This window comes from Lonchura striata, chromosome 7 (genome assembly GCF_050655825.1).
Source record: "Lonchura striata isolate lonStrDom1 chromosome 7, ASM5065582v1, whole genome shotgun sequence".
NCBI classification, from domain to species: Eukaryota; Metazoa; Chordata; class Aves; order Passeriformes; family Estrildidae; genus Lonchura; species Lonchura striata.
Window position 1 is genome coordinate 16356666 of NC_140709.1, and position 26312 is coordinate 16382977.

Here is a 26312-nt window from a genome sequence, read left to right on the forward strand (position 1 = left end):
TCTGTGGCCATGTGATCCATTTGTGCTCCTTGATGTTCTCAGACTGAGTCCAGCGCCTCACAATTTCTCTTTTGGATTGAAAGAGATGGAAGAAATAGGATCAGGAAGGAGTTTGTGATAAAAGCGATCTGTTAGAGACCTTCCCCCATCTTCATTTGAAGCAGTTGCTAGTGTGCACTCTGTTAAAGTTATTTAATCTGAGTTGGTCTGCACAGTAAGTCCCAAAACAGACAGAAACAATAAAAATGTATTACAAATGTTTCAAGTCTTAAGTTAATTGCCTCTATTCTTAACATCCAAGTTTAGCAATCCCATGCTCAGACTGCAGTATTGTGCTTTTACAAAAACATCTTCTCATGCAGTGTTTTGCTGGTGCTGAGTCTTACACATGGTTTTGCTCTTCCTGTTGTCAGCAGGAATGCTGACTTATATAAGTATCTGACTGTGCTCTATAAAGGGTATATGAGCCTCAGACTGGGTATGTGAACTTAAAGCTTTGGGTATGCCCAAGAGAATCAAGTAAGGAGGAGTGTGTTTTGTGCTGGGGTTTAGTCACCTGCCTTGTAGAAGTCCCTGGGATTTCCTCACTAAGCTGCAAAAATATCCCTATGAGTGATGGGGATCCATGCAGGAGAAAAACATGTGTCTTCCTTTCAGTGCTGAATGTTGCCAGTGACCTCCTGGGCTTAGATCCCTTTCAGCTTTCCGAAGTGCTGACACAGAGGTCCATGATTCTGCGTGGGGAGGAGATCAGCTCCCCTCTCACTGTGGAGCAGGTAAGTGTCTTAGTGTATGCTTCCACTTCTGCCACTTCTGCATTTCCAGGCTCTGAGTCTTCCTCCTGTGTCACCCATTCCAGCCTAGGGCCTCCTGTTTCCTCAGGTATTTTGCCCTTATTGGTAGCTCAGGCCCCAGCATTGACTCTGCTTTTCAGGCTTTACAGGGGACTTCACCTGCAAATGCCAGTGCACAATACTGTTTTTAAGTCACCTTCACTCACCAGGAGCTGGTCATACTTGTGTCATGCAGAAGGTACATCAGATGCTTTGTGGTGCATGTGTGCGTGCTTTAACCTGCAGAACTCCCAGGTTGCATTGTGTTTACTGGAAAGTAAAAGCTGGCACACAATTCCCACAAAACATTTGGCAGTTACCCCTACAGCAACTTCTTTCCAGATCCATACAACCACAAAGGAGGACCGAATAAACTGATACGTAGCTCTTGTGATGTTGCTGATATCACTTGAGGGCACTTTTGGTGTTTTAGGTCCATGCACTGTAGAAAATCCTCTGTCATTAATGAAATGCAAGACACTGGAAGACAAGGAGTACTATTACTAGAATGGAAAAGGCACCATGTAATAGCAAAATGAACATCTGTAACGGAAATCATGTGCTGGCACAGACTGCAGAGGGTTATCAATCCAACGCCTACATTGGCAGAGAAGCCAGAGTTACTAGACTCTCTCTGATGGATGTCTGTCTAACTTTCCTTCAGATTTCCCATGGAAGGAATTTCACAGCATCTTTAAGTATCCTGCTTTAGCTGGAGTCTGGAGTTGAAAAGATTTTCCTCATATTTTAGATTACCTTTGACATCCCAGCTGTCCACCTTACAAGCTTTGGCTTCTGTGAAGTTTTTCATGTGGTGTTCTCTTTTCTAAGCTAAAAATCCAGTTCCTTCAGTGCTTCCTTGTAAGTAATTTTCTAAATCTCTTTGTCTTCTGTCTCTGTTTACCCACATCTTTTAAGAAGTGGAGTGCCCCTAACTGGGCACTGTGTTCAAGCTGAAGTCTCAGCAGTGCTCATTATGGTAGAGTAGTTGCGTGTTTTCTTGCTGTGGACACACATGCTAATATATCACAAACTAAGCTTTGCCTTTAAGAAATGGTCTCCTTTTCCTGCATAGTCTGTGACCTTTCTTTGCAGTGAAATTATGTGAAAAATATTTTTCAGCCTGTGAAAAATAGTTTGTGGTAGATATCCTCAATATTAAACACCACACTTTTCTTCTCAGCTGTCTATTCTAAATAAGCCACATCTTCCTCTAGCAGTGCTCAAGGTTGGATAACAGATAATACCAGAGGCACTTCATGCTGTCCACAGCAATGGCAACTGTAGGCTTTACAGAGTCTCCCTGTAGAGAGACATTTACTGCTTGCAGTCCAATGAAGTACAAGGCCAGAAGAAAATTGTGATAGCAAGTGGATGCTGCTGTTGGGCTGTCTACATTAGGTGAGCCTGTTGTACTCAACACTGGGCTTGTAAAGACTGTTCCTGCCCAAGTCCTAAGTGCTGCACCCGCCTATTCCCACTTGTGGTGGAGTAGAATTGCTGGGGATTTCTCATTATGTAATGGGCTCGTTACCCACTGAGCTTTGACATTTCAGTGGGCTGAATGGATGAACTGGCCTAAAGGCAGGCAAAGCTGGGAGGATGAAAGGTGCCTTTGAGAATCTCATTTGAGCCATATTGTGGGGAAAGTGGCTTTGCTTACAGCTGGATGGGGAGGTCCTGTTCCTGGAAAATGTGTTCAACTTACTGCATAGCCAGATACTCTACAGAGGCATGGCCTTGAGGGCATTCTTAGTCCCAGCCAATAAGGCAGATCATCTGATGGAGAGAAGAAATAGCCAGAAAAGGCATGTGTGCTCATGCTTTGAAATGTTCTCTTTAGAGGAAAAGGGAGGTTATTCTGTGTCAAATTTGAGCTGCTGAAGAGGAAATAGTACCTAGGAAGAGAAAAGAGGATAAAACCAGTGTGGTTGGGTGAAAAGAAGTATCTGGAAGGCGGGTCTCAGAAGTTTGTGAGACACTAGAAGGAATCAGAAACAGTTGGCCTGTGCCATTAGCAAAGCACTCATGTTATTTAGGGCTGTAAAACTGAAGGGGGCAAGGGTGCATTTAGATTTGTCATTGCTGGTCTGGTCTACTGAAGGAGTTGCCCTGCTGGTGTCACAGGTGAGACAGGGGAATCAGCCTGTAATCTATTTACTGAGGTTTATTTATGAAATGACAAGATTACCGTTTTCACCCTACTTGATTATTTCATGTACTGGCTTGCTTGCCCCTCAGCATTACATTCTCTGTAATTCTTTAGATGTCAACTTCTTTTCCCAGTTGGGAGTTTGCAGCTTTGTCTAAGAGGGTTGGGCAAATGCTTACCTGGGTTTATATTGTGCAGTTGCAGTTACCAGTCTCAGATGCTACCAGCCAAGGTCCTTGGGCATGCCCTGACATTTATCTCCATGTCTCTGATCTCCAGAATCTTCCCCACTTCCAGCATCTTTCTTCCAGTCATGATCTTTGCCATCTTCTCTCCTGGCTCCTTTTTCTGTCCTCTGAGATATGTCTTCTTGTTAGGAACTCTTATTTTTGACCTTCTTGGCTTTCCAGAACTCTGTTTTCTCATTCTAGATAGTGTATATGCAGAAGGGCAGCTCATGATCAGACTCTAAATTTGTGGTTCTCACGTCTCTTTATTAATTGGAGGATTTAAGGTGCGGCGCTTTTGTTTGTCCAAGCGTTAACAAAATATGCAACCAGCCCATTTCTTGTGCAGCTATCAGGACGTAGTCTTTTGCTTGAGATACCAAAAGTTTGATTTTGGATGTTCATCTACATGCTTACATGCACTCAATTATCTACTGCCTGTTAGTGATTGCAATTTATTTTTTCCATGTATGACACTTGGTTATGGTATCTGCATGGGATGTTGGGTCAAATGCAGCAAAGTTTCAACCCCTGAACTTCTGGGGCATGTGTCGTGGCTGTTGGCCAGCCTAATTGGATTCCAGCAGGATAATGCTGTTTGTAGGAATGTTTTGGAAAGGGAATTTTTGAGGATAACTTGGTGACAGAATATTCTATTAAATCCTGCCCTACCAGTTTTTTTTAAAACTGAGCAGGCACCCATTTGACAGCTCTACTAGGAGTACTGAACCGAGATACTTTGCCTGTCACTACAAATGTTGGCTCAGGTGATACAAATTACTGCTGTGGGCTTAGTTGTGAGGTATTTTGCCACCTTCCCTGTCCCAGCACTTGTTCCAAAAAATGTCCCTGATTTTGTTACTTCCTTCACCCTCTCAAGTGCAGTCACCCAAAGATTATGGCTTGTCTGTGTGTGGCCTGGCTATGTGAAAACTTGTTACAAACAAATACTGCACTACAAATAAATACTGTACACAGCCAGTACAGAGGCTGAGAAACCTGAAGAGGCATGGAGGAACCTAAAGTCCTGAGGCTCTTATGCCTTCTGTTCTCTTTGTGATCCATTTTTTCTTTCTGTATTTACAGGCAGCTGACTCCAGGGACTCCCTCTCTATGGCACTCTATTCCCAGTGTTTTTCATGGCTCATTAGCAAGATTAATACAAAAATCAAAGGCAAGGAAAACTTCAAGTCTGTGGGCATCCTGGATATCTTTGGCTTCGAGAACTTTCAGGTCAGGATTTTGTTTTTTGGGTGGGCTGGTTTTGGTGATGTTGATACATATTGGAAGAAACTTTGGTGGGTTTGCATCCTCGTAAAGTTAGCATAGGGAATTCTGGAGTCTCTACCCTGCCACTTTCCCCTGAAAGCAGAAAGATATATTTAGCTGCCCATTTCTGCCAGCCATATTCATACAAGCTGATGTTCAAGGTCTGGTTTGTGATACAGACCCTATGCAGATCTGCTCTGATAGATAATACTGAATTTTTTATTTGTATGCAAACCAAATATCCAAATCCTACACGTACATTGTTTGTTTAACTCTGTTTTGCACTGTGTGGAGAATCCTGCATGTAATGTTTCTAACTACAGCTGATGTGGGATGTATGTTGAACAGTCATAGAGTGACTGCTCAGATACTTCACAGAAGAGAAAGCCCAGTGACCTAAGAGGGAATTTACTTCTTTCTTCCAAGAAAAAAACCATAATTGTCTTTAGCATGCTTTACTATGAATTAGGTTTATTGAATAACCTTGCATGGGTTGCAAAAGCTGTTCTCCTAGTGGACCTCTCCATACTGCCCTCCTCATATCCACCTGACACCACTATGTTCTCTGGCTCTTCTCCAAGCCTGGCACCTTCCCTTTTGCTGGTATAGATTCGTTTAGAGCTCAGGAGCAAGAATGTAAAATTTTATAATTGTTTCTTCTTGCAGGTGAATCGTTTTGAGCAGTTTAACATTAACTATGCAAATGAGAAACTCCAGGAATATTTCAACAAACACATCTTCTCCTTGGAGCAGCTGGAGTACAACAGGTGACCAGCAGTGGGAGCGGGGCCCCACTGCTTTCATGGGTAGTAGGAGGGAGGACATCATTCCTCCTGTGCTGCTCAGTCCCTACCACTGAAGCAGGAGAGACAGCTGGGCCTTAGTACAGCCCTGACCATGGATGGGTCTTGTTAAGCATTGTCCATGTGCTTGCCAGCATAAGTCCCTTGTCTCCAGGAAAAAGCACAATTGTAGTGTTTAGAAATTCCAGAGTTCCTTCTGTCTCTAAGCTGAATGGAAAGTTCCTGGGCATTAACCCATTAGAATACAGGGTCACTGGATGTATTACTGAATTTGGTAATGATTTACCTATGGCAGTGATGGTGTAATGCAGATTAGAATCCTGGTGTGCAAAAAGGAAATTCCCTAAGGGTAGACAATTAGAGATATCTGACAGCTCTTTCTGTCCTAGAGATTCCTATATTATGAAAAGCACTCTTTTCTTCAGCAAGATTTACATCAGATTGTTTCCTGAGCTTGGAGCCTTCTGCACAGCTTTTTCCTCTTTTGTGGGCTTCATATTGTATTGTATTTTGTGAAGTACCTGTGATGTTCTAGAGTATTTCTGCTTCTAGAGAAGGCTGCTAGTCAAATACTTCAGTTGTTGCTCTGAAACAGAAGCCTTTATGTTTGTGAATGAAGGAATTGAACAGGGTCAGTGAGGGCAAATGAGAGCAGCCTTGTAAAGGGAGACGGTTGAATAGGCAATTCATTAAATTCTAAAGACTATAAAATTGCAAGGCTATTTATGCACTCACTTCTCAAGCCAGTTCCACCATTGCAGGAATCTTGTATTAAAAATGGTACCATCATGACAAATTATTCTTTCCTGATGGTTGCACAGATGTAGCTGAACTTTGGAAGGAATGAGATTTTTTTTTGAGTGAGGTTTTTTAATTTACTGCATATCAGATAATTCTAAGGCAATGTACATAAAGCTCTTCTTTCACCATACAAGCACTGCTTCTTCAGGATTAGTAAGTAGTCTAGCCTCTAGTCTTCCTTGCATTCTTAAGAATTATTCTAGGCTTCTCTGAATTCTGAAAACAGACATATCCTGTATTATGGGAGTATAAGAAGATAGTAAGGGGGAAAAACACATTAAACAGATTAACAGAATGTAATGGGTGATTTTCAAAGCACATTATTGCACTTCTGTACCTACATCAGCTCCTATTCTGAATGATGCAGGGCCACCCTGTAGGCTCCCCGCATGACAGGCCAAAGCTTATCTGTGTCATCCTCTTCAAAAGTCTCCCTGAAAACTCTCTCCAGTCTCTTGTCCTGGTGGACCTGTGACCTGTGGTTGAGTCTTCTGGCAGATGTGCTTCAGGCCTGCTTTCCAGATTGGTGGGTTGCAGCTGACTCTTGAAGCTGTGTAGCAAACTGTCCATCCTCACCACTGTGTGGAATGGTGCTTGTCACTCCAGAAAGAGCACAGGCTTAAAATTAATGTGAAATTTGCTCAATGACTATTGAGAAGAAGAACATCAGTCTAAGTCACTGGTATGGATAAGAAAGGCTGTCTCTTAATTCCATCTCCTGTTAGCAGTGCATTGTGTCCCCTATTCTTTTTCCTCAGCCATAGCAAAGCCTAATTCCTGCAAATCACCTTGGGTCCTGGGACAGCTGCCAGGCTCAGTTACTTCTGCTCTCCTACACCCCAGGACATTGGATCTTGCTATTCACAACTTTGTTCTTTTTGTTCTTGACTATCAGGGAAGGGATAAACTGGGAAGCCATTGACTGGATGGATAATGCAGAGTGCCTGGACCTTATTGAGAAGGTAAGCAGTTACCTGTGACAATTTGTTGGGATCAGTGGGAACTGCTGAGTGTTTTGAGATCTTCCTTGTCATTTCCTGGTTTTAAAAGCAGATAGTTGCTTAGATCCTCTTCCCATAGTGACCTGGCAAAAGTGTGAGCTGTTCTACCCATGGTCCTGGCTCATAAAAGCAGATCTTGGCTAATTGTCGAGAGTAAGCTTAGTAATGGTGTCATAGTTTTAGACAGGGATTATCATTCAAGTAAAACCTTAATGTGATTTTTTTATAAACAATCTCCACTTATGATCTGCTTGCTGAATTCATTAACTGTCCAGAATTCTGCTTTCAGTTTGAGTTTTGCTGGGTATAACTCAAGGGTTATTGCTCAATGGTCTGTTCAAATCTCCAGTTCTTGACTTGGTGCTGTGTAGTTAAAGCTTTTGCTGACTGTAAAAGTTTGTCTCTTGTTTGGCTGTAGAAACTAGGTCTACTGGCTTTGGTGAATGAAGAGAGTCGATTCCCCAAAGGCACAGACAACACCCTTCTGGAAAAACTTCACAGCCAGCATATGGTAAGTAAGAAAATAACCTGGCAGGCAAATGATCAGTATGTTAGCCCCATCAGCATTTCAAAACCTAAAGTGAAGGTTTTGTTGATGTAAAATATGTGCTTTGTGCAGTAAATTTAAAACGCCCTAGGCCTGAACCTGCAAGTGTTTAATAAGGCTGCACTGAACAACAGTAATATGTAAAGCAACCTGAGAATGGTCTCCTGTGCACATAGAGAAGAGGGAGTGTGCATTCCACAGGCTGTGGGCAGAGGAGGTTTGAATTTGCAGCATGGGATGGAGTCAGGTTCTGCTGCTCTGCAGGGACACGAGGCAGCACCCCAGGCACAGGATGTGGCTGCACAGTGTGTGTGGGTTTCTCCTGCCAGCTGACTCACAGCAGTCTGCTCCAGAGCATGTCAAATCTGTCTCCTGGGGCTGGGGACGGCTTTTGCCTCATGACTTTTAATGAAAGCTCTCTTATTGTTCCTAATTAATTAAATTCTTTCATCCTCTGTCTTGTGTTCTGGACACAGTAGTGGAACTTTTTCATGCAGGTCAGAAAGCTATCCTGGGGACACAGAAACCCCACTGAGATCACTGTAGCAATCCCTTGCCATGTCTCTGGTACAGCCAACACTTTGTTCTAAATAGTAAATAGACTGAAAACAAAGCAAATTAAAGCCTGTAGCATGGACTTATGGAATAACTAACTACTTTAGTAAGAGCATTGTCAGCAAATATGTTTTCTAGTAATCTAATTCAGGCTTCATCCAAGCCTGAAAACATACAAATCTGTATCCTTTATCTGAATTTTTTAAATTGGCATAGATGCAGATATTCTCACTTTTCATATTTGCATTATAACTCTGCTAGTAATACTCGTGAGTTCAAGTTAGAAGCAATAGCAATGACTTTTGGTTGGCTACTTACAGCTTTGAGGAAATATATGCTTTCTTTGGGCTTTGGGCTTAAATCAAGGCCTTCAATTTAGTCCACTGTGGCTTTGCCTTGTCTTACAGGTCAAGAAATGTGAGAGTGCCTGATTTGCCTTCTTTTTAAAAAACTATTGTTGGTATTTCTTAATATAGAACTAATTAATATTTTTAATGTATCACTTGTTATGAATTTTCTTTCTCAACTGTCCCAAGCTCTTCACTTTGTATCTAAATGGAGATGTTTCAAAGCTCCTCTTTCTTTCTGCTGCTCGTTTCTGAATTTGTCTACATATTTTTTTCTCTATTCTTTTCTGAGATAAATAATCAGACCAGAATGCAGTTCCCTTGGTAAGAAGGTACCTGTGGTTTATTGTACAGCAGCATGAGACTGCCAGTATTATTTTGCATTCCTTTATGCCCCACTACATTTTGGTTGCTATTTTTGGTGATTTCTGTGCATTGAGTAGCCTTTTCATTAAGCTGTTCATAGTGTCACCTCTGTCTGCTTTGAGGCAATAGCAGTTAATGTGGAACCCTAGGAAGCTTGCAAGAGATGGAAGAGGCTGAGTTATAAGTGCAGGGAGGAACAGTGGAGAGTGCTCTAGGATTTGCATTTGCTGAAGGCAAAAGCATTTTTTATACCAGTTCAAGTCTCTAGTGCTGGCTGGAAGAGCATTGGAAGACATCCAGCCAAGCATTGCTGGGAAGCCTGAAGAGAACAAGCCCTCTTCTCTGTATTTTCTGTGGAATGCTGTAGTCTTAAGGAGGAAAAGCCTAAATCTGGGATTTAAGAGAATATGTCCTCTGAAACAACTTGGAGAGAGGAGCAATAGGGAAGATAGCAGAAGGAACCAAAAGCGTTGTAAGCATGGGTGAAATATAAGGGCTTGGTAGAGAGGGAGAGGAGAACAGGATGCCAATCCACAGGAGAGATCCAGTAGCAGCTGTATTTGGAGTGGAAGACAGGGAAGTTTGTGGTTGGAAAAAGATGACTGTATGGGGGGAAGGGAAGAGCAATGAAATGGGATCAATGTGAAAAGAAAAACAACCATGCAAAAATTTTCAGTAGCACTAACAAATTATCAGCATCAGAAGCTGTCCACCTGCTAAATACTGCTAAAAGATCTTGAAGATGAAGAGGTGAATTACAAACAGCATCATGCAACATGTTACTTAAAATTTTCTTAGAACTTTTGTCTGAGGAGGTGGGGGATTATATTAATTTTAAAAAACTATAGTAGGAAACTATAGGTCTATAGTTCTGATTTCACAGTTGTGTAAATTCACAGAATTTAAATGGTCAGTGTTACCTCAATGACAGGAGGGCATTGTGAGACAGTCTCCTACAAGCACTGAGGTTTTCTGCTGACTCACAGGGCAAGGCTGGTCTGAAAGGGGCCTCATGACACTGATTGTGTTGTAAAGTGAAAATGAAAAGCAGCATAGATGAAAGTAAAATGCTGTGCCTGAGGAAAACAGTCCTGATTTCACCTTTGAAATTATGGTCCCTGAACTGACTTGCTCTTCAGGAGTGAGACCCCAACAGAGACTGTGATGGAGTTCCATGGAAATACCAGCATGGGGCTCAGCAGTAATAAAAATCCCCAAAAGAATTAGTAAAAGCTCCCAGAAAACTAACAGTAAAAGTAGAAAAGTAGAAGGTGATCTGTAGATCACCTTCACTTTGAACCATGTACACCACGGGCCCCCTTCACTCAAGGAGATCTTCTGTCAGGACTGGTAAACAGCTCGTCTGGGACAGCTTCAGTTCTACAGAAAACTGCCTTGAAGGGACCTGCAGTATGGAGACAAGGCAACTTGGGCTGGTGTGATGGGTGTAAAAGTCACACATGGCCTGGTGAAGACTGATGGCACTAATGGAAGCCAGGCTTAAAGCAGTTCTAGTTCTCTATGTGGTTGGTTGAGAGCTCCCTGTGAAAGGACAGTCCAGTTGCAAGAAGTCTGCAGGGTTCACTTGTGGAATGAGTAAGTATTTCAAAGAGAAATCCATTTGGGGTTACTAGTTTGGCAGGCCTCATAGAAATAATTAGCGTTTGAGGAATATTAAAATGAAAGTATAATTTACTTGCTTTGTTTGTACTCTATCCTACACAGCCAGTGCTAGAGGCAGAATACTGCTGGATAGATCACTGGTCTAGAGCAGCATGGCTGCTCTTAAATAGTTAAAATGGTTTTTACAGAACAGAGAAAGGAGGGGGAAAATGAGACAGGAAAAAGAGAAAGAAAAACTGAATATTGAATATAGGGAAAGAGAGGTACAAGGAAAGATAAAATACAGAGGAGGACAGGAAATTGGGATGTTATTTCCTTTGATGAAGAAAAGGTGTGGAGGTGTTATGCAAAGCTGCCATTTTCCCTGCATCCTGATCCTGTGTCCTGCACCACATGGTTTGCGTGGAGCTCAGTCTCCTCAGGTGTCAGACACACAAGAATTAACATTTCATCCATGGCATGCCTCTGCAGCCTTGATTCTGCAAGCCCTTGCTCACATGAGAAATGCCTTGAAGGGCTGGATATTTCCATCTTAAATTTGAGTAACATATTTGTAATGTGGCTGCAGATAGCTGCAGCAGATGTGGTCGGGCTCTGCAAGAGCAAAGGTCCTTGCCCATCCCAGCCTTGTCATAGTCATGGCAGAGTTCCTGACTGAATTTTTATTCTTATACCAGCATTATAAGACAACTTATTTTTCTTTTATTTCAGAGCAACCCCTACTATGTGAAGCCTCGGGTGACAGACCATCAGTTTGGCATAAGACATTATGCAGGGGAGGTAGGTGTTCATGATGTGTTTGTGAGGTGCTTGGTATATTCTGGTATATTGAGGTCCTCCATTCTGGATTCCAAAAACCAAGAATGTCTCTGAGGTGTGTGTTTCCACACATTTAATGTCCCCTACTGAAGCACAATGAGTGTGATGGGTTTAAAACAGCACGTCACTCTCCAGTACTATATTCTCCAACTTGGATGTTTGAGTTTCTCAGGTAACTTTTTCTTTGGGGGTGAACTCCTTACTTCTGTTATTCATGTTGTCTTTTCTTGGACATTCACAAACAAACAAAGCTCAAAAGAACAAGGAAAATTTGACTTTTGAGGAGGAGGAAAGACTTAGTAACTATCACAAAAAGGCAAAGGTTCCCGAGCCTTCAAGGTTAAATGTTGCTCTTTGTTGTGAAGAGATATGAAACAGATGAAGGTGTGTAAAGGCAGGACACCTGCACATTAAAGAAGGCCTAACCTCCTCCCAGAATAATGTGCTGAGCACTTGTGCTTGGGAAGTTGGGGTACTGGGTGGCAGTTCTCTTCACTCTCCTGAAGTGAACAGAGTACCTCACACCTTGCAGAGGATTTTCCCACAGACCCTCTCCTGCCAGGCAAATCTTTGCAGCTGTTTTACTTGGCTCTTGTTTTTGAGGGGTTTTTTTTGTGTTTTTTAAGTGGTGGCTAAAAGCCACTTTCTTTCCAGTAACTGCAGAACTCTGTAGCTCTTTGACCCCAGAAATTCAGATCTTGGCACATGCCTGCAGTGTTCCTGTGTAGCTCTGCTGGAGGCCTTGTTTAGCGGCGTGTAAATGTGGAAGGACTTAATGATCTGCAGGGCACTGCTCTGGTGGCTGTGTGTGTGTTGCAGGTGCTGTATGATGTGAGAGGCTTTCTGGAGAAGAACAGAGACACCTTTCGTGATGACATTTTAAACATGCTGAAAGACAGCAGGTACGTATGTCAGGAGGCTGCAGCTGTTGGGCGGAACTAAGCCACATTTGTGTAGTACACCAGACCAAGGAAAGCAGTTGCTTTTGCCAGAGCATCAGGCATTATTCTTAATCATTCTTCTCTTTGTGCTGAAGTGTCCTGATAGAAGAAAGGAGAGCTGGAGAAGTCAGATGAGGCACAGATTTAATCAGAACTCATGTTGTCCCAGTTTTAAAAGGAGCTTTAACAGCATGACAGACATCCCTCCAGGCAATTTTCTTTTTTCCCTTTCCCCTTCCCTTTCCCCTTCCTCCTTTCATTTTCTTTCTTCCTCTTACTTCCCTATACCTACAATGGCAAAGTTTTCCCCAAATGAGTCAATGCTCTTTGCCATGCTGTCAATTGCCAGCCTTTGTACAGAGACTGCTTCTTTTCCAGCCTGCTTGTTAGTGGAAATCATCTGTCCTTGTGCTGAGCCAGACTGAGCTGTTGCTGTGGGACTGGGCATGGACGCTGATGTTATATCCCAGAGCTGCAACATGATCTTAGAGAAATGAGCTAATTTTGATCTTGAGCAAGATCTGGGAAACAGGAAGGCTGCATTTAATACTACAGAGGATCCTACAAGTCTTTAAGCAGCAGCTCTACCTTGTGTCTCTTATCACAGTCCATGTATTGACTTTGGGCTCCAGCCTGATGAGACTGTTTCAGAACTGCATCTTCTCTGAAACTGCTGCAGAGTGTGCACTGAGAAGCTTTGAAACAACCTGAGGGAGCTGAGACTATGAACTGCTCATAGTTGTCTTACTTGGACAGTAGCAGCTGGGGAACATTTTACATGAGGCTTGAGGCCAGAATTGTGGTTGTTATTGTCCAGCATAATAGAAGGACTTGGGCTTTTTCAACATGCCAGAAGGGAAGTTTGGCCAGAAGCAGCCATAACAATAAACTGGTGCAAGCAGCTCTGAAGAACTTTGTGCAAATTTGTAAGAACCAGCACCAATGTCTCAGGAGTGGCAAAATGGTGAAAGATTCCCTAGAACTGGAGGGCTAGCTACATGGAGGAGCTCTAGAACTCCTCTGGCCACAGAAGAGCTGGGCTTCCAATTACTGATCATGTCATGGGGGCTAATCATGAGAGCTAGTTTGGGAGTCATGACAGCACCAGTCCAGCTGGCATACCTTCAAGGTAGTTTTGCCTGGGGGAATATTCTTGCTCAAGGGAGGTGTCCCTTGAGCATTCCCTCCTTGCTCAAGGGAGGTGTCCTAGCTAGTGCAGAATGGAAATTTTCCTTTGTCTAATATCCTACTTGAAAGTGTGGCAGGGGGCTTCTGGCTTTGCAGCTGAGTGTGGCATAGAGGGCAGTCCACAGGATCTGGGCAGCATGTGGGAAGTATTCATTTCCTCAGCTGAAGTGCCAGCTGAACTGTTTCCTCTGTCACAGCAGGTATAAAAATGAGGTGTTTCACAATAGGACAGGGCAGTAGCTGACAATAAGAACCATCCTCTCACAGGTGGTAGGTGTCTTGCATCTTCTCTAATTCTTTTCTTCTCCCTTAGGCTGGACTTCATCTATGACCTTTTTGAAAGAGTCTGCAGTCGCTGCAGTGAAGAGACCCTGAAGATGGGCACCCAGAGGCGCAGACCGACTGTCAGTTCCCAGTTCAGGGTATGATGTTTTCCAAGAGAGCAGCAGGCTTCTGGGGAGGAGCAGATGGGCAAAGCAAGGCCTGCAGCCAAGAGGAGTCATTCATTCTTGTTTTGTGTCCAGCACTGAAAATGTGCAGGAATGTTGCAGTGCTAAAAAAAGACAGTGCCACTGCCCCAAGGATTTCTGTCTGGTATAAAATGTGAGATGATAAGATAGAGAAGAGTGGCGGAGGATACTTTGCTAAGTATATGAAGGTCTTGAGGTTCTTTGATCTTTTATATTGGTTTGGTGTTTCAGCTAAGTGTTTGTGTCCTTTTAGGCCACATTTTTACAGGTATAGTGACAATTCCAATAAAACCTAATTAGGAGGACCTTACAAGTATGAATCTCACACACTTAGATTATCTGCAGACCTTCTGTTCATTTCACTGTTTAGTTTTCCTGTATTTAAAGTTTGAGAAACATGTAAAATTAACTCACAAAAGCTATACAGCTCCAAGAATAAGGATGGCCATATAAATAGTCTTAAGAGCAAACTGTGTGGGTATGAAATTTTGGTAGGCAGAGTCAAAGAGTGTTGGGAATGGGAGGGCTGCATGAAGACCTTATTACATCAAATGTAGCCCCTTTCCCTTCTGCAATGACTGATCCTTTGGGTCTCTCTTGCTGGACTTTAGGATTCTCTCCATTCCCTGATGGCCACGCTTAGTACTTCCAACCCATTTTTCATCCGCTGCATCAAACCAAATACAGAAAAGGTAAGTCTGTCCCCCAGCAATACGTGTGCATGTGACACAGGCCTGCATGGGCATGCTCTTGCACAAATGCTGAGCAGGTGCCTCAAACTGAGGGTGAGAGCAGTTCCTTCCTACCTTCCCTTTTTCATTCCAGTTATTTTACAGTTGAGATAAAACACCCTTGTCCTGGTAATTAGATGCAAAGACTGCATGCCAAATATGAGATTCTATAGCCTTTCCCACCTTTTTCAGTGCTTATGAAGCCTGGAGGATTAGCCAGGCTTGTGCAGAGTTCAGACCTGTGGTAGAAGAAGCAGTCACTCCTGTTTATAGTGCCTGTAGAGAAATGTGTTCTGGAATGAAGGGCTTGTGCAGTTGGCACTGTCTCCTGCAGATCCCTGGCTCTGAGGCAGTGGAGGTGGATGCATCATGAGCAAGTCACAGTGCTAAGGGACAGGCTGGCTCTCGCTTGTACTGTGAGCTGTGGCGGGAGGATATGTTGCTAACTAGATCTGAGCTGATCCTTTTCCTTGTGTGTTTTAAAACCATAAATGATGTGGCAGAGGCTGCTTAGGGGATTTATGCCAGAAAATAATTCTGTAGTTTGTCTCCAGTTTAACTGAAAAGAGGGACTGCAAAGAGAACTGAGTCAGGGTTCTGCACTCTCTATGTGTTCAGACATTGTATCTTTGCTTTCCTACCAGAGTCTGACTATGAGTGCAGTCTGCAAACTGTTTTCCTTCTTCCAGAATCAACCCAATTCCCTTTTGTCCTTTATTCTGCACTATGAAGTCTTGTGAGGTTTCCCCTTCACACAAACTTTGCCCTTTTTACCTGGCATGCCCAAATATTGCGGGATTGGCTTTCTACAGCAAAACAGATACACAGCCTGTGACTGCCTGGCTTACTTGGTTTTGATTCTGGATCACTAGGCACCGAACCTCTTTAATCCAGATGTGGTGCTAAATCAGCTCCGGTACTCAGGGATGCTGGAGACAGTGAAAGTTCGAAGAGCAGGTTTCCCTGTACGGCGCCTTTTCCAGGACTTTCTCAGCAGGTAATTGCAGTCATTGTATTGTATGCTGGAACAGCCCCAAAGTATGGAATTCTATATGACTGTTCCCTCTTTAACTGCTTCTTCTGGTCAGGATCATCTGTGGGATATTTTTCTAATCATGGCCTTAATGCTCATATCACAAACTGATCTGGGAGGCTTTTTGGAGAATTGCCCTTAGGCTAAAAGTCAGAATGGAAAAATAGCCAGATGGTCTTTGGTCTTTTTTTCTTTGTCCTTTTTTTTTTCTTGGTAGCTTTGCCACAGATTTGTTCGTGTGATGCTGTGAAACCCAGCTGGTGATAATATGTAAAAGGAAAATACCATGCTTAAAACCTTTAGACAGCTGAAGAAAATTCTAATGGACAGTATAGTTGATGATTAATATTGGAAGGAGTGATTATTTCTTTTAATGAGCTACATCAAAAGGATTTTTTTGAAGTTTAAGGCTAGAAGGGACACTGAACATTGCTTCCTTTGTCTCTTGGAGCACTAAATGCCACCCCTACAGTGAACAAAATAACTTGTGTCTGATGAAAGCACATGTTTCAAAAAGACAGTTGTTCTTTACTGAAAAATTCTGTTGAGTTTGTATTCTTTTACTGGGATTGCAACAATAATTGCCAGTGTGGTAGGAACAGATAAAGGTTGGGGGATGGAAATTTCCAAATTGGAAGGCAAACGTGAAGAAGGAAGGTCCCAGAGGAAAAAGGACTAATGAGAGGAGGATAATTAGAGTTAAAAGATTGGGAAGAGAGATGAAGGGGGTAGTTACTGTCATCTGAAATCTGATGAGATTCTGTTTTGTTCTTAGGTACAAGATGCTTGTGAAGGGGCCAAGCCTCCCAGACAACAGCAAAGCTGTATGTGCAGGTTTTCTTCAGACCTATGACAGCAGCAGAAAAGAATGGCAGTTGGGTAAAACCAAGGTACCTCATCAGTGTGGGGAAGGGTATGGCTTCACTCCAGCTGCAAGGGAACGTGATTGCATCTGGTCAGATTGCAAGGCAGTGCAGTCATGATCCTTTCAATACACTGGCCTATGCCACTGACCTGCAGCATCTCGAATATTTCCCATATTATGTACCTAGAGACACAGCAGGTTTCTTGGATTTTATCTAAACTCCTAATTGACCAAACCAACTTGATTTTGTTGTGTCTGATCCAGTTTAAAGATTCAAGGGGAACAAGCATGGCTCTCATTTTATCTAATTGTGATGTGTGCCATTAACTCTTGCCTCTTGTGCCAAGGATTTCACTCTTCTTGACTAACTGAAATTATTGCCCGAGGCAGTGAGCTGAATTTCAGTATATATCTAAGCTGTGAATAGCTGCATCACCAGATGTATGACAGCTTTCTGTTGGGGAAGCTCAGATGATGCTTGTGCAGCTAGCCCAGATGCTAGCATACATTTTCTATGAAGAGGTATCCAAATGCTTCTGCCCATTTGCGTAATTCAGATCTTGCTTCTGTTTTGGTGAATGTTTAACACTTCTTTCTTGCCTGGAATAGTCTGGATTTTCATGCAGAAATAGATATGAGCATTTTGAGGTATATTGCTATAGAAATCTGGGAATGTGAAGCTGTCTCTATCACAACTTTCCACATACTCCAGTAAATTCTTCAAAGAATATTCCAAGATGGACGGTGTCCAATGCACTCAGCATTTCTCAGTAGTGGGTATGCAGTCCATATATAGAGCAGATGGTACAACATCAAAGCAACTTCTTGCATTTTTTTTTGCCCTTAAGCCTTCAGAAAAGTACTTCAGAATATTTCCAGTGCCACAATGAAACCAGAAGTGATTCTAGTGAATATGCACATTTTATTTGTCCAGGAGATCAGATAATGACACATGTTGCTTTGAGCAGTTATTTCTCAATAAGTGGATAGCCTATTATATTTATTACAGCAATATGTCTCTCTCCTCTTCCTAGAGGACTGGTGGTAATCCATTTAATAGTCTGGACTATCAGCTCTATGTGGCAATCAAGGACCCCACTAGCCATTGTTGTGGGAAGGACATGTATTAATCTGGAGTTTGGTTTTTCTGTTTTTTTTTTATTTCCCCATGCCTCCACTGATGTTCCAAAAAGAAGATTTTATCACTTCGTTTTATTTCTGGTCTATGATTAAAGTGTTCCCCATCTTTGATTTTGGTATCAGGAGTCTTCTCATTGGTGCCTGCAAGCCAGGAACCATTTTGGTCATTTCTGTCCCTGGATAATCCACATTACTTGGGTGACTGCCAGTCTCCCAGCACTTTAGTATTAAAGCCTATGTGGAGAGTATGTGTGTTGCAGAGCTGTGTGGAAAACTTAGAAAATGGTGGTTAGAGCTGGTAAACACAGAGTTTGAACTTTCTTCCTAGCATTTCAAGAGATGGAAGATTGCTGTGCTACAGTAAGGGCAGGAGGATGGAGGACCAATCTCACATGCACATACCTTTTAAAGTAAAAAAGGTTATAAGCTGTACAGCTGGAGTCCAAAGCCTACAGTAGACTAACAACAAGCAGGAAATCCAGGATGCTTTGAGCTCCTGGAAGCTATAGGTCCCTTTTCTCTTCAGTCCTCATTGTGCATCATGAAGGACTGAATCCATCTGTCTGTTTTCACTCACTCCTTGACCTGCACAAATTATTTGGAAAAAAAAATATGGGTGGTAATTGTGGTAAAGAAAATGTGTGTGTGTTTTGTGAAGACTCTAGATATACTCCAATGTATTTATTTTTTAATGACTGTGTCCTGTAAACTAAAACTTGACTGAAGAGCTTTATGTGGCATGTTGGTACACTGCAATCTCTCTGCTTGGGTGCTGGTTGCTGTGAGTCTGGATATTGTGGAAAGAAAGAAATGATTAAGAGAGGCAATCTTTGTATTCTTGATGTCTGAGAAGCAAAATTCAGTGGAGCTGAGAAGCAGCTGAGTCATCTTATTTGGTTGTAGAAGTTACTTTCTCCTGGGCATGGTTTGTATTAGAGATGTGCATCCTGATAGAGGGGAGCAGTTCTATTTATTGAAAGAATGGATCACTCCAAGGCTGTTCTGGCAAGTTCCACACTTGCTGCCATGCTGAATGGCTGGCGAGCCCCTGGCTGCTCCAAGGTGCTGTCGTTCCAAAGTGTATTATCCTGCCATTTCATTCTTCAGATGAGTTGCCTGGCATTCTTTCCCATGCAAAGCCATCTCATTCCTTTCTTGGAGACCACTTTGCAACTCAGCTTTGTGACAGTGCCTCCAGAAAGCCTGCCCCTAGGAAAGCAGGTGCCAAGGTGAGGCCTTGCAGAGCAGTGGTGCTTCCTGGTAGGACCTTCCCTGCTGTCTGGATCCAGCTGTTGTGCCTTGGATTACAGACTGTTTTGTCTGCATTCATGTTTCAGCTGGTGCTAGGTAACATAGGCCTGGAATACTTGGGTTGATGGAGAATAGAGCCTTAATTTTTCCAGAGTCTTTCAGGTAAAGGTGAAGCTACCAGCCAAGGGGAACCAAACCATTGTCCTCAAAAGGAAGTCCTCTGCATGTCCTTACTGCCACTTTTGCTGCTACAGGTGCAGCTCTGGGTACTCAGGTTGGTATTCCCAGAACTAATCTTGGCTCAGTCAGGAGTAGCTACTGAAAAAAGTGGACAAGCCCATGGGGATGTAACCTAGGAAGAATTATAAGGGGTAGGTGAAGAGCAAGGCTTATAGAAGGGGGAATACTTCCTGCAAAATGAATGGAAGGATAATTATATCCCTAGCAATTGTTTGAAGGAGGAAGGAAAAGACTCTGTGAATTAGTGCAGGGGATTGTGAAGCTTGGGAAAGGAAACGGAGGAGGAAGGGCAGGATGATCTTTGTGTTTTTCATTAAGAATAGAGCAGCTGCTGGGCTGTCAATTATCAAATTAATGTTTATAAGAGGTATTAATGTATACAATGCAGCTTTTATCTGGTGGTAGGGCAGAGCTGAGGGCTTGGATGCAAACAAGCAGTGTGATGATGGAAGAGATTGTGCTAAGGTGCCTTTGCCTTCACTGGGATGTGCTGGGATGGGGCAGCAGCTTCCATATGACTCTTTCTTCAGTGCACCTGGGCCTTCTGCCATGCTTGCCTATACCCACCACACAGATTTCCTACAGTGGTTTAACACAGTAACCTTTGCTGTTTGAAGGCATTAATTTCCACATTTTGACTTGCTGGTTTGCAGGGCCTCTTTGAAGGAGGAGGTGCTATACACTGTTTGGCATCCAGGTCACAGTGACCCACTTCCTGCTTTCCCAGCACTGTCCCCAAGAATCATATGATCCCACTTATGTATAACTGCTTATGCCCAAGCAGTTACATTTGTGTCTGCTGATCTCTGTGACACCTTTACATGTTCACTGTCCCACTGATGGTGCATGCAGGCTTTGAGGTTATGTGAGGAACACTGTGGTGATGCACCATGTTTTAAAACCTGGCCAGTGTCTAGTATTAGCAGAATATGATAGATGTAACCTTGTATATTTTGTTCAATCGTTCTTTTCTCAGATGAAAACAATCTCAAGTTTTCATAAAATGACCATGAATAATGACAAAGAAAGAGCCACTTTCCAGTTTATTTCTGCAAGGCATCAAAAATACTTCTGGACTTGAAATGCATATTATTTTTCCTTGTCACTTAGTGGAGTCTAAAAAACCTCCAAACCTTCAAAAGTTTATAACTAGATGTTGCTGTTTTTTGAGATTAACCCCTCACTCCAGCATATATAGATCCTAGAATCCTGTAGGATTAGGGCTGGGTCTCATGGATCTCTGCATGCCCTGAAGTCCCTCCTTCCCCACCCCAAAACTGGCCTAGCTTAGAAAAGACTCTGCTTGCTAGGGAAATACTGAAGGCCTGAGTATTTTTGCAATTTGATGTAGATAATGGACCGAGACAGTGTTTCTCTGGTTGCATTCTTGAAATGGGTGACTGCTGCTTGGTTCTGGAATGTAATGGAAAGAGCAATCCCTGCCTCAAAGAAATCTTTAAAAGATTGTTGAGTTGACAGAGGGAGTGGATGTACAACTTGCAGGGAAGGATGCCAGCTTCATGGTTGGCAGTACCTTGATAATGAAGCTTCTTTTCAGGCTACCCGTGGTTACTTAGTCATTACAAAACAGCTCATTTCTTAATGGAAGCTGCTCCCCAGGAGAAATTCAAGTCCAGGAAAGACACTGGCTATGGGTACTAACTCAGGGAGAGGTGTCAGTACACAATGGTAATTGCAGGGGGAAGGAAGAGCCTTAAGGGATGAGGCTGAAAGCAGTGAGGAGGAGAAGGTATAAAGGGGAGATAAGTGGGAAAGAGAGGAATTTGTTCAGAGCACTGGACTAAATGACTGTTCAAATCTCTGGCCTCTCAGCACAACCACATGGATCCAGTACATTTGTAAGGAGTTTCTACTGATTAATGTGGTTCTGAGTTCTGCAGATGGATGAATATCAGCTCGCATCCTGCGTACATGACAGTGCTTTAACAAGTGGGGCTGCACTTCCCTAGCATAGCCTGTTCTGCTGCTGGCCTTGCAGGGATTTATCCAATGCCAAGCAGCAGGTCACACGAGCATGGCCATATGGGCACTTGCTGCTGTGACTGCAGCTTGTATGGACATGTCTCACCAGCTTATTCTAGTCTGGGTACTGCTAGCAATGTACCCACAGTGCCGTGGAGCTCCATGCAGGCTGCGATCCATCTCAAAAAGCAGCACATTTCTTTCAGGAATTCGTGCTGAATCCTGTGCTAACCTAATGCAAGCCAGCTGATTTAACATTGCTTAGACATGTCAGCATAATTCCTGTAAACATGACCTTATCTTGCTTGTATCTCAGTTCTTTTGTCTTTAACATAGTACCTGCATTCTTCACAAGCATTTTGGACCGAGTAGAAGTTGTAAATACAGGCGGTGAGAGATGCTCGAGAATTAAAATACTGGACACTGATGTGCAACCAGTAATACTTGGCGAGTTCTATGGCCAGAGCTCATTTGCCCCTCGTGCATGCTCCACTGTCGAACCTTTTCAGCACGGAAGCATCTCACCCCAGAGTTTCTGAAGGTCGGTGGAGAGCTTCAGCACCGGTGGGCTGAGAGTAGTGCAGCTTTGTGCCCCGACTGGGCTTTTGGCTTTCCGCCTCCCTTCCATTAAGACTGCTGTTTAGGCTACTTTCTGGAGTCTAGAAATCGAAAAGTTCCTCCCTTTCCTTGAAACGCGGAGGAGTTTCTCTGCACAATATTTAATCACCCAAGCAGGTCCCAGTGCCTGCTGCAGGGAGGTACCGGATTGTGCCGGGAAAGCTGTCAGCTGGGAAAGAGTTAATCACAGGCGCAAACTTGGGCTCTCCTCCTCCCTCCTTCCTCTGCTCCCTCCCTCTCTCTTTTAAGTCTTGACCACAGAGTGAGGGCGGCGGGGGTTGGGCGCGGAGTTTGGCTCTCGCCGCTGTGAAACTTTTCCCGGCGCTCGGAGTGCGGGCAGCGCCGGGGCAGCGCGGGGGCGGCGGCCGCGCACCGCCCGGCCGCGGAGCGCTCTCCGCGCCTTCACCCGGGGATGAAACCGCCCGGCTCTCCCGGGGACTGACTTCTTTCCTCTCTTTGTGTTTGCTGAAACTCCTCCCCGTGGCGTCAGGTTTTCCTGAAGGAAGCTCTTGAGCAGAAGCTGGAGAAGGATCGGGAAGAGGAGTTGAGGAAAGCAGCTATAGTCATCCGGGCCCACGTCTTGGGCTACATGGCAAGGTCAGTGCTGGGGGCTGCCCCACCATCCCTGTGCTTGCGTGCCTGGGTTGCCCCGCCACCCTGCTTTGCTCTCTAGTCCCCTAGCATCCGTCCCGTCTTCCCCTCCTGTATTCCAAGGGAGAGTTGCAGAATCTGCCCTCCCTGCCAGCATCGGCTCTGCTGAAACCTTCCTGCACCTTTGGCACCTCTTTTTCAGTTATGTGCACGTTTGCACCTTCCCTCAACGCTGCTCAGCAGGCTTCCCGTGGACTTTTGTACCCATTGTTTGCCTGTGATGACACCTTTTCCTTGCCTTCAGGGCTCTCCTGGCTGGGCCCCACCTACGAATTGGGTCCCCTCCTTTCCCTCTTGCTTGTCAACTCTGTTTTCTGCTCCCCCTGCCAACTGCTTCTTCCTCACTTGCAGTTCTGCCTTTGCTCACCCTCTTTCCTCGCCCTGCCTGTTTGCCTTGCGATCTCCCTTCCTTTTAATTAACTGTTCAGAATTGGTTTTTGGCCAGCTCTGCAACAGTAATCTCCTCTTGCCTCTCCCTTTTGCACCTGACCAGAGAAGGTTTGGGAGAACCAACTGCAGACAAACGGCCCCTCCTCTGCCCCTCGAAGTCAGTGCAACAGCTGACTCCTTAATGGCTGTGGTATGCACACTTAATCCCAGTAAGATGCTCTTTCCTGGCTGGTCTTTGCTCCAGACACCTGTCAGTCAGGGTTGTGAGGAGGTGAAATCCCTGGCCAGCAGAGCTGTTTCAGTAGGCACTCTTCTTAGAGCTCCAGTTACACCAGGTAGCTCGTTTTTCACTGGGAAATGTGTGCAAGGATTGTACCCTGCCTTGCCAGTGTGGAATATCAGCAAAATACACATTTGGTCTCTGGGGGTTTTTGTTCATTTATTTATTTCCCTCTAGGAAGACAAATGAGCTCGCTCTATTGTTTGTACGTGAGATTTCAAGTTCTTTGTGTCAGGGCCTCTTCTCTCTTTTACTTCATGTCTAGCATTTGGAGAGAGGGGTAGGGATTAGCACAGGAAAATTGATTTGCTGGGAAACATCACTGCAGGCATACTGGATTATTGCTTTTCTGAGTTCCTGGGAAGGAAACTGCTGTCCTGAAGGGCTGTGATGGAGACTGTGTGGCAGCAGTGCTCCTCTTCATTAGAAATCTCGTGGTCCTTCAGCCTCCACACTTCTGAATTCCTCGTCCCACATGTTGCTGTTACGAGTCTCATCCTTAAGGACAAGCTGTGCTTCTGCAGCCAGAATGTGAATCTTCACAAGCAGCTGGAGGTAACTGGACTTCACAGGGGAGGAGAGCAGGCAGTAAAGAAGGGCTGGAAGGGGAGTCTGTAAAACTTTCTGTGAAGAGAGTTTCCAGTTGCACTGCACCTGTATTGAAAAAAATCCAGCAGGCAGGAGTTCATCTGGGCAAGTGCTGAATGGTCTGTGCAGAGTTAGGCAGGAATACCAGTATGTGCTGCCTTAAGCTTGATACCGTTTCTGTTAGTTTTGCAAGTATAAGTGTATTTAAATTCATTTGGTCTCATGCAAAGTAGACTGGCAAAGGAGGGATTTTACTGGTTTCTCCCCCTTTGTGAACTTGTTCTGTGAGCCAGGAGAACCAGATTTTCTTTGCTCTCATTCCCCGCAGCCTATGCAGCCTAGTATCTCTGATCACTAAAATGTGAGACAAGAAAATCAAACCCATTGAAATGACCCCATTCTTATGTAGCTATTCTGTGGAGCACTGAGATGCAGGTAACAGCTTCACCAGCTAAAAACCACATAGTGCTGGATCCATGTATGAATTTGGCTGTGCTCCTGGTTTCTTCAGAACTGTTCTTCATAGGAAGAAGACGGGAGCAAATTGCTCCATAACCCTGTGATCCCTAGTTCTTGGAGGCATAACTGCTAACTACAGGTCATTGACAGAATAATTAAGTAAATTTCAAATACAGCATTGGAGCCTTGCAGCCAGCCTGCCTTCTCTCTGGTGTGATACATGGTCAGGAAGGTCTCCAGCCCCTTCGCTTGGTCTGCAAGTTGAACTTCTTTGGCCAGTGCAGAAGGGTGAGTGGAAGCTTGAACAAGGGGAGTGAAATTTGCAGCCTGTGAGCAGCAATTTCAGCTGAAGGGCATCTGCAAGCTTGGCTGTGGTCATGAGGAATGAGGGGGCACTTCAGCCTGGCAGATTAGCAGGCAGAGCTGGCCTGGAGCTGGGCAGGGCTTGGCATGTGTTGCACTTGAGAGAGTTTCTGGCAGATGCATTTTGTAAAAGTCAGAGTACCCTTTTTGATGCACTTAGTCTGCCTTGGCAGAGAGTGCATGTGCAGCTGTTCACACCCCATGTGCAGGACACAGGGTGGACAGAAGGAGTGGGGATGAGGGGACTGCAGCCCAGGAGTAATTAACCTAAAACCTCCTCCTTCTTATCACCTTTTGCCTTTCCTTTTATTTTCTCTGTGTTTCTTCCCTTTGACTTAATACTTATGGAAAAGAGCACGACCTCTGCATGCTACTGCTATTAGCATCCCTCTCCTGATTTTCTTGACTGGGCAGATGTATCTGATATGCAGGGAGGTAGCAAGCTGTCAGCATGGGTCCCTGGTGCTATTTGAAGGGAATTTCCTTGCCAGGACAGGGATTTTAAGGTGTGTAAAACTTTTCCTCAGGGTGTTGCGGAAGGTGGGTGGGAAGGTCATGTGAGAATTCCCTGCTATTTCCAGTGTGCTTTCTAGGACTGTAAGACCTCAAGGACTACTGTAGCCTGCTGGCCCAAGATCCTATGTAACAGCTCCATAGAATTTCTCTCTGTACATTCTCATTTGGATTAAAGAAGTTTTTTATTTGACTCGTACCAATGGTTGTTTCCTCAGTGCAAGATACTAAGGTGTCTAAATATATTAAATTACTTTTAAAAATGTCTGCTTATTTTCAGCTTAATAGGTGTCAGCTTCAGATTGGTTTAATCTTATGGCCCCTGTTACAAAAAAAGAAATGTGGATACTTTCACTGGAGTAAAGCCTTTCCTTAGGCTTTTCTGTTTCTCAAGGTCCTGCATGGAGCAATTGCTCTCATTCTGTAAGCCTGAATTTCTGATTTCAATCCTGCTTCCTCAGAAATCACTTGAGGGTCTAACATTGTTCTTGAAATGGGGGTGCTAGCACAGAACACAGGATAAAAGCAGTATTCTATACAACAATATTTCTGCTTACAAGAATAAGAATCCCAGTAGTATTTTTTTCTGTTGTGTTGTGATGGAAATTTGCCTTTGCATGATGATCTGGGGCCCAAAAATCCAGTTTTGACTTGCTGCTTCCCAGCATAGTCCCACATCAGTTATGTTTGGCCTTTGATTCTTCAGTACAAAACCTTATGATTGGCTCTTTTGGATTGTTTAATGTTTGCTTGAATCTAGTTTACAAATTGATCCAGATTACTGTGTAATGGTAACTCCTGTTATTTGCCCAGTTTATGTATCATGTACAAACTTCTACCAGGAACCTTTTTCGTGTCCTTGATAAACATAGTCTTTAATGCAGAGGCAAAACCTGAATTTTCTACAACATTACTAGACTACAGAAATACTGAATTGTGATTGTTGTGTTTTGGGGCTCTATCATGTTCTTAAAGTACTGTAAATTTGATTTTGATGCCATTGATGATCCTAGCTGGTCCCTTGCAACTCCAGATATTCTGTGATTCTTGTTTTGACAAACTGTTGTGCAACAGAAGTATTTGTTTATGTGTACTTGTTACAATGTTTGATTCAGCCATCAATATTGTAGTATCAGTGTGTTTTCTCCCAGACAGTGTGAAATTAACGTCACCAAATCTATTTTTGCATTGTTTTTGCCTTTCCTGGAGTAATTTGCTTTTGACCACTTAAGAGATGGAGCAATATTTGTTCTCATATAGTAAGG

The 26312-nt window shown here is 43.7% G+C and overlaps 1 protein-coding gene across 2 annotated transcripts in view; it reads left to right on the forward strand.

Moving 5' to 3' along the window:
- The window catches only part of LOC110468366 (unconventional myosin-X), a 58639-nt gene that overhangs the window by 2856 nt on the left and 29471 nt on the right, over positions 1 to 26312 (forward strand). Inside the window, exons 4-15 of one of the 2 annotated variants that reach the window (XM_021526276.4) lie at positions 658 to 776; positions 4299 to 4445; positions 5148 to 5248; positions 6981 to 7047; positions 7505 to 7597; positions 11236 to 11304; positions 12163 to 12245; positions 13786 to 13894; positions 14554 to 14634; positions 15546 to 15670; positions 16482 to 16596; positions 22294 to 22400. In XM_021526276.4, the coding sequence (XP_021381951.2) occupies positions 658 to 776; positions 4299 to 4445; positions 5148 to 5248; positions 6981 to 7047; positions 7505 to 7597; positions 11236 to 11304; positions 12163 to 12245; positions 13786 to 13894; positions 14554 to 14634; positions 15546 to 15670; positions 16482 to 16596; positions 22294 to 22400 (1216 nt within the window). Of the gene's footprint in view, positions 1 to 657; positions 777 to 1557; positions 1695 to 4298; positions 4446 to 5147; positions 5249 to 6980; positions 7048 to 7504; positions 7598 to 11235; positions 11305 to 12162; positions 12246 to 13785; positions 13895 to 14553; positions 14635 to 15545; positions 15671 to 16481; positions 16597 to 22293; positions 22401 to 26312 lie in introns of those variants that run through there. The other variant, XM_021526278.4, reaches the window with a different exon arrangement.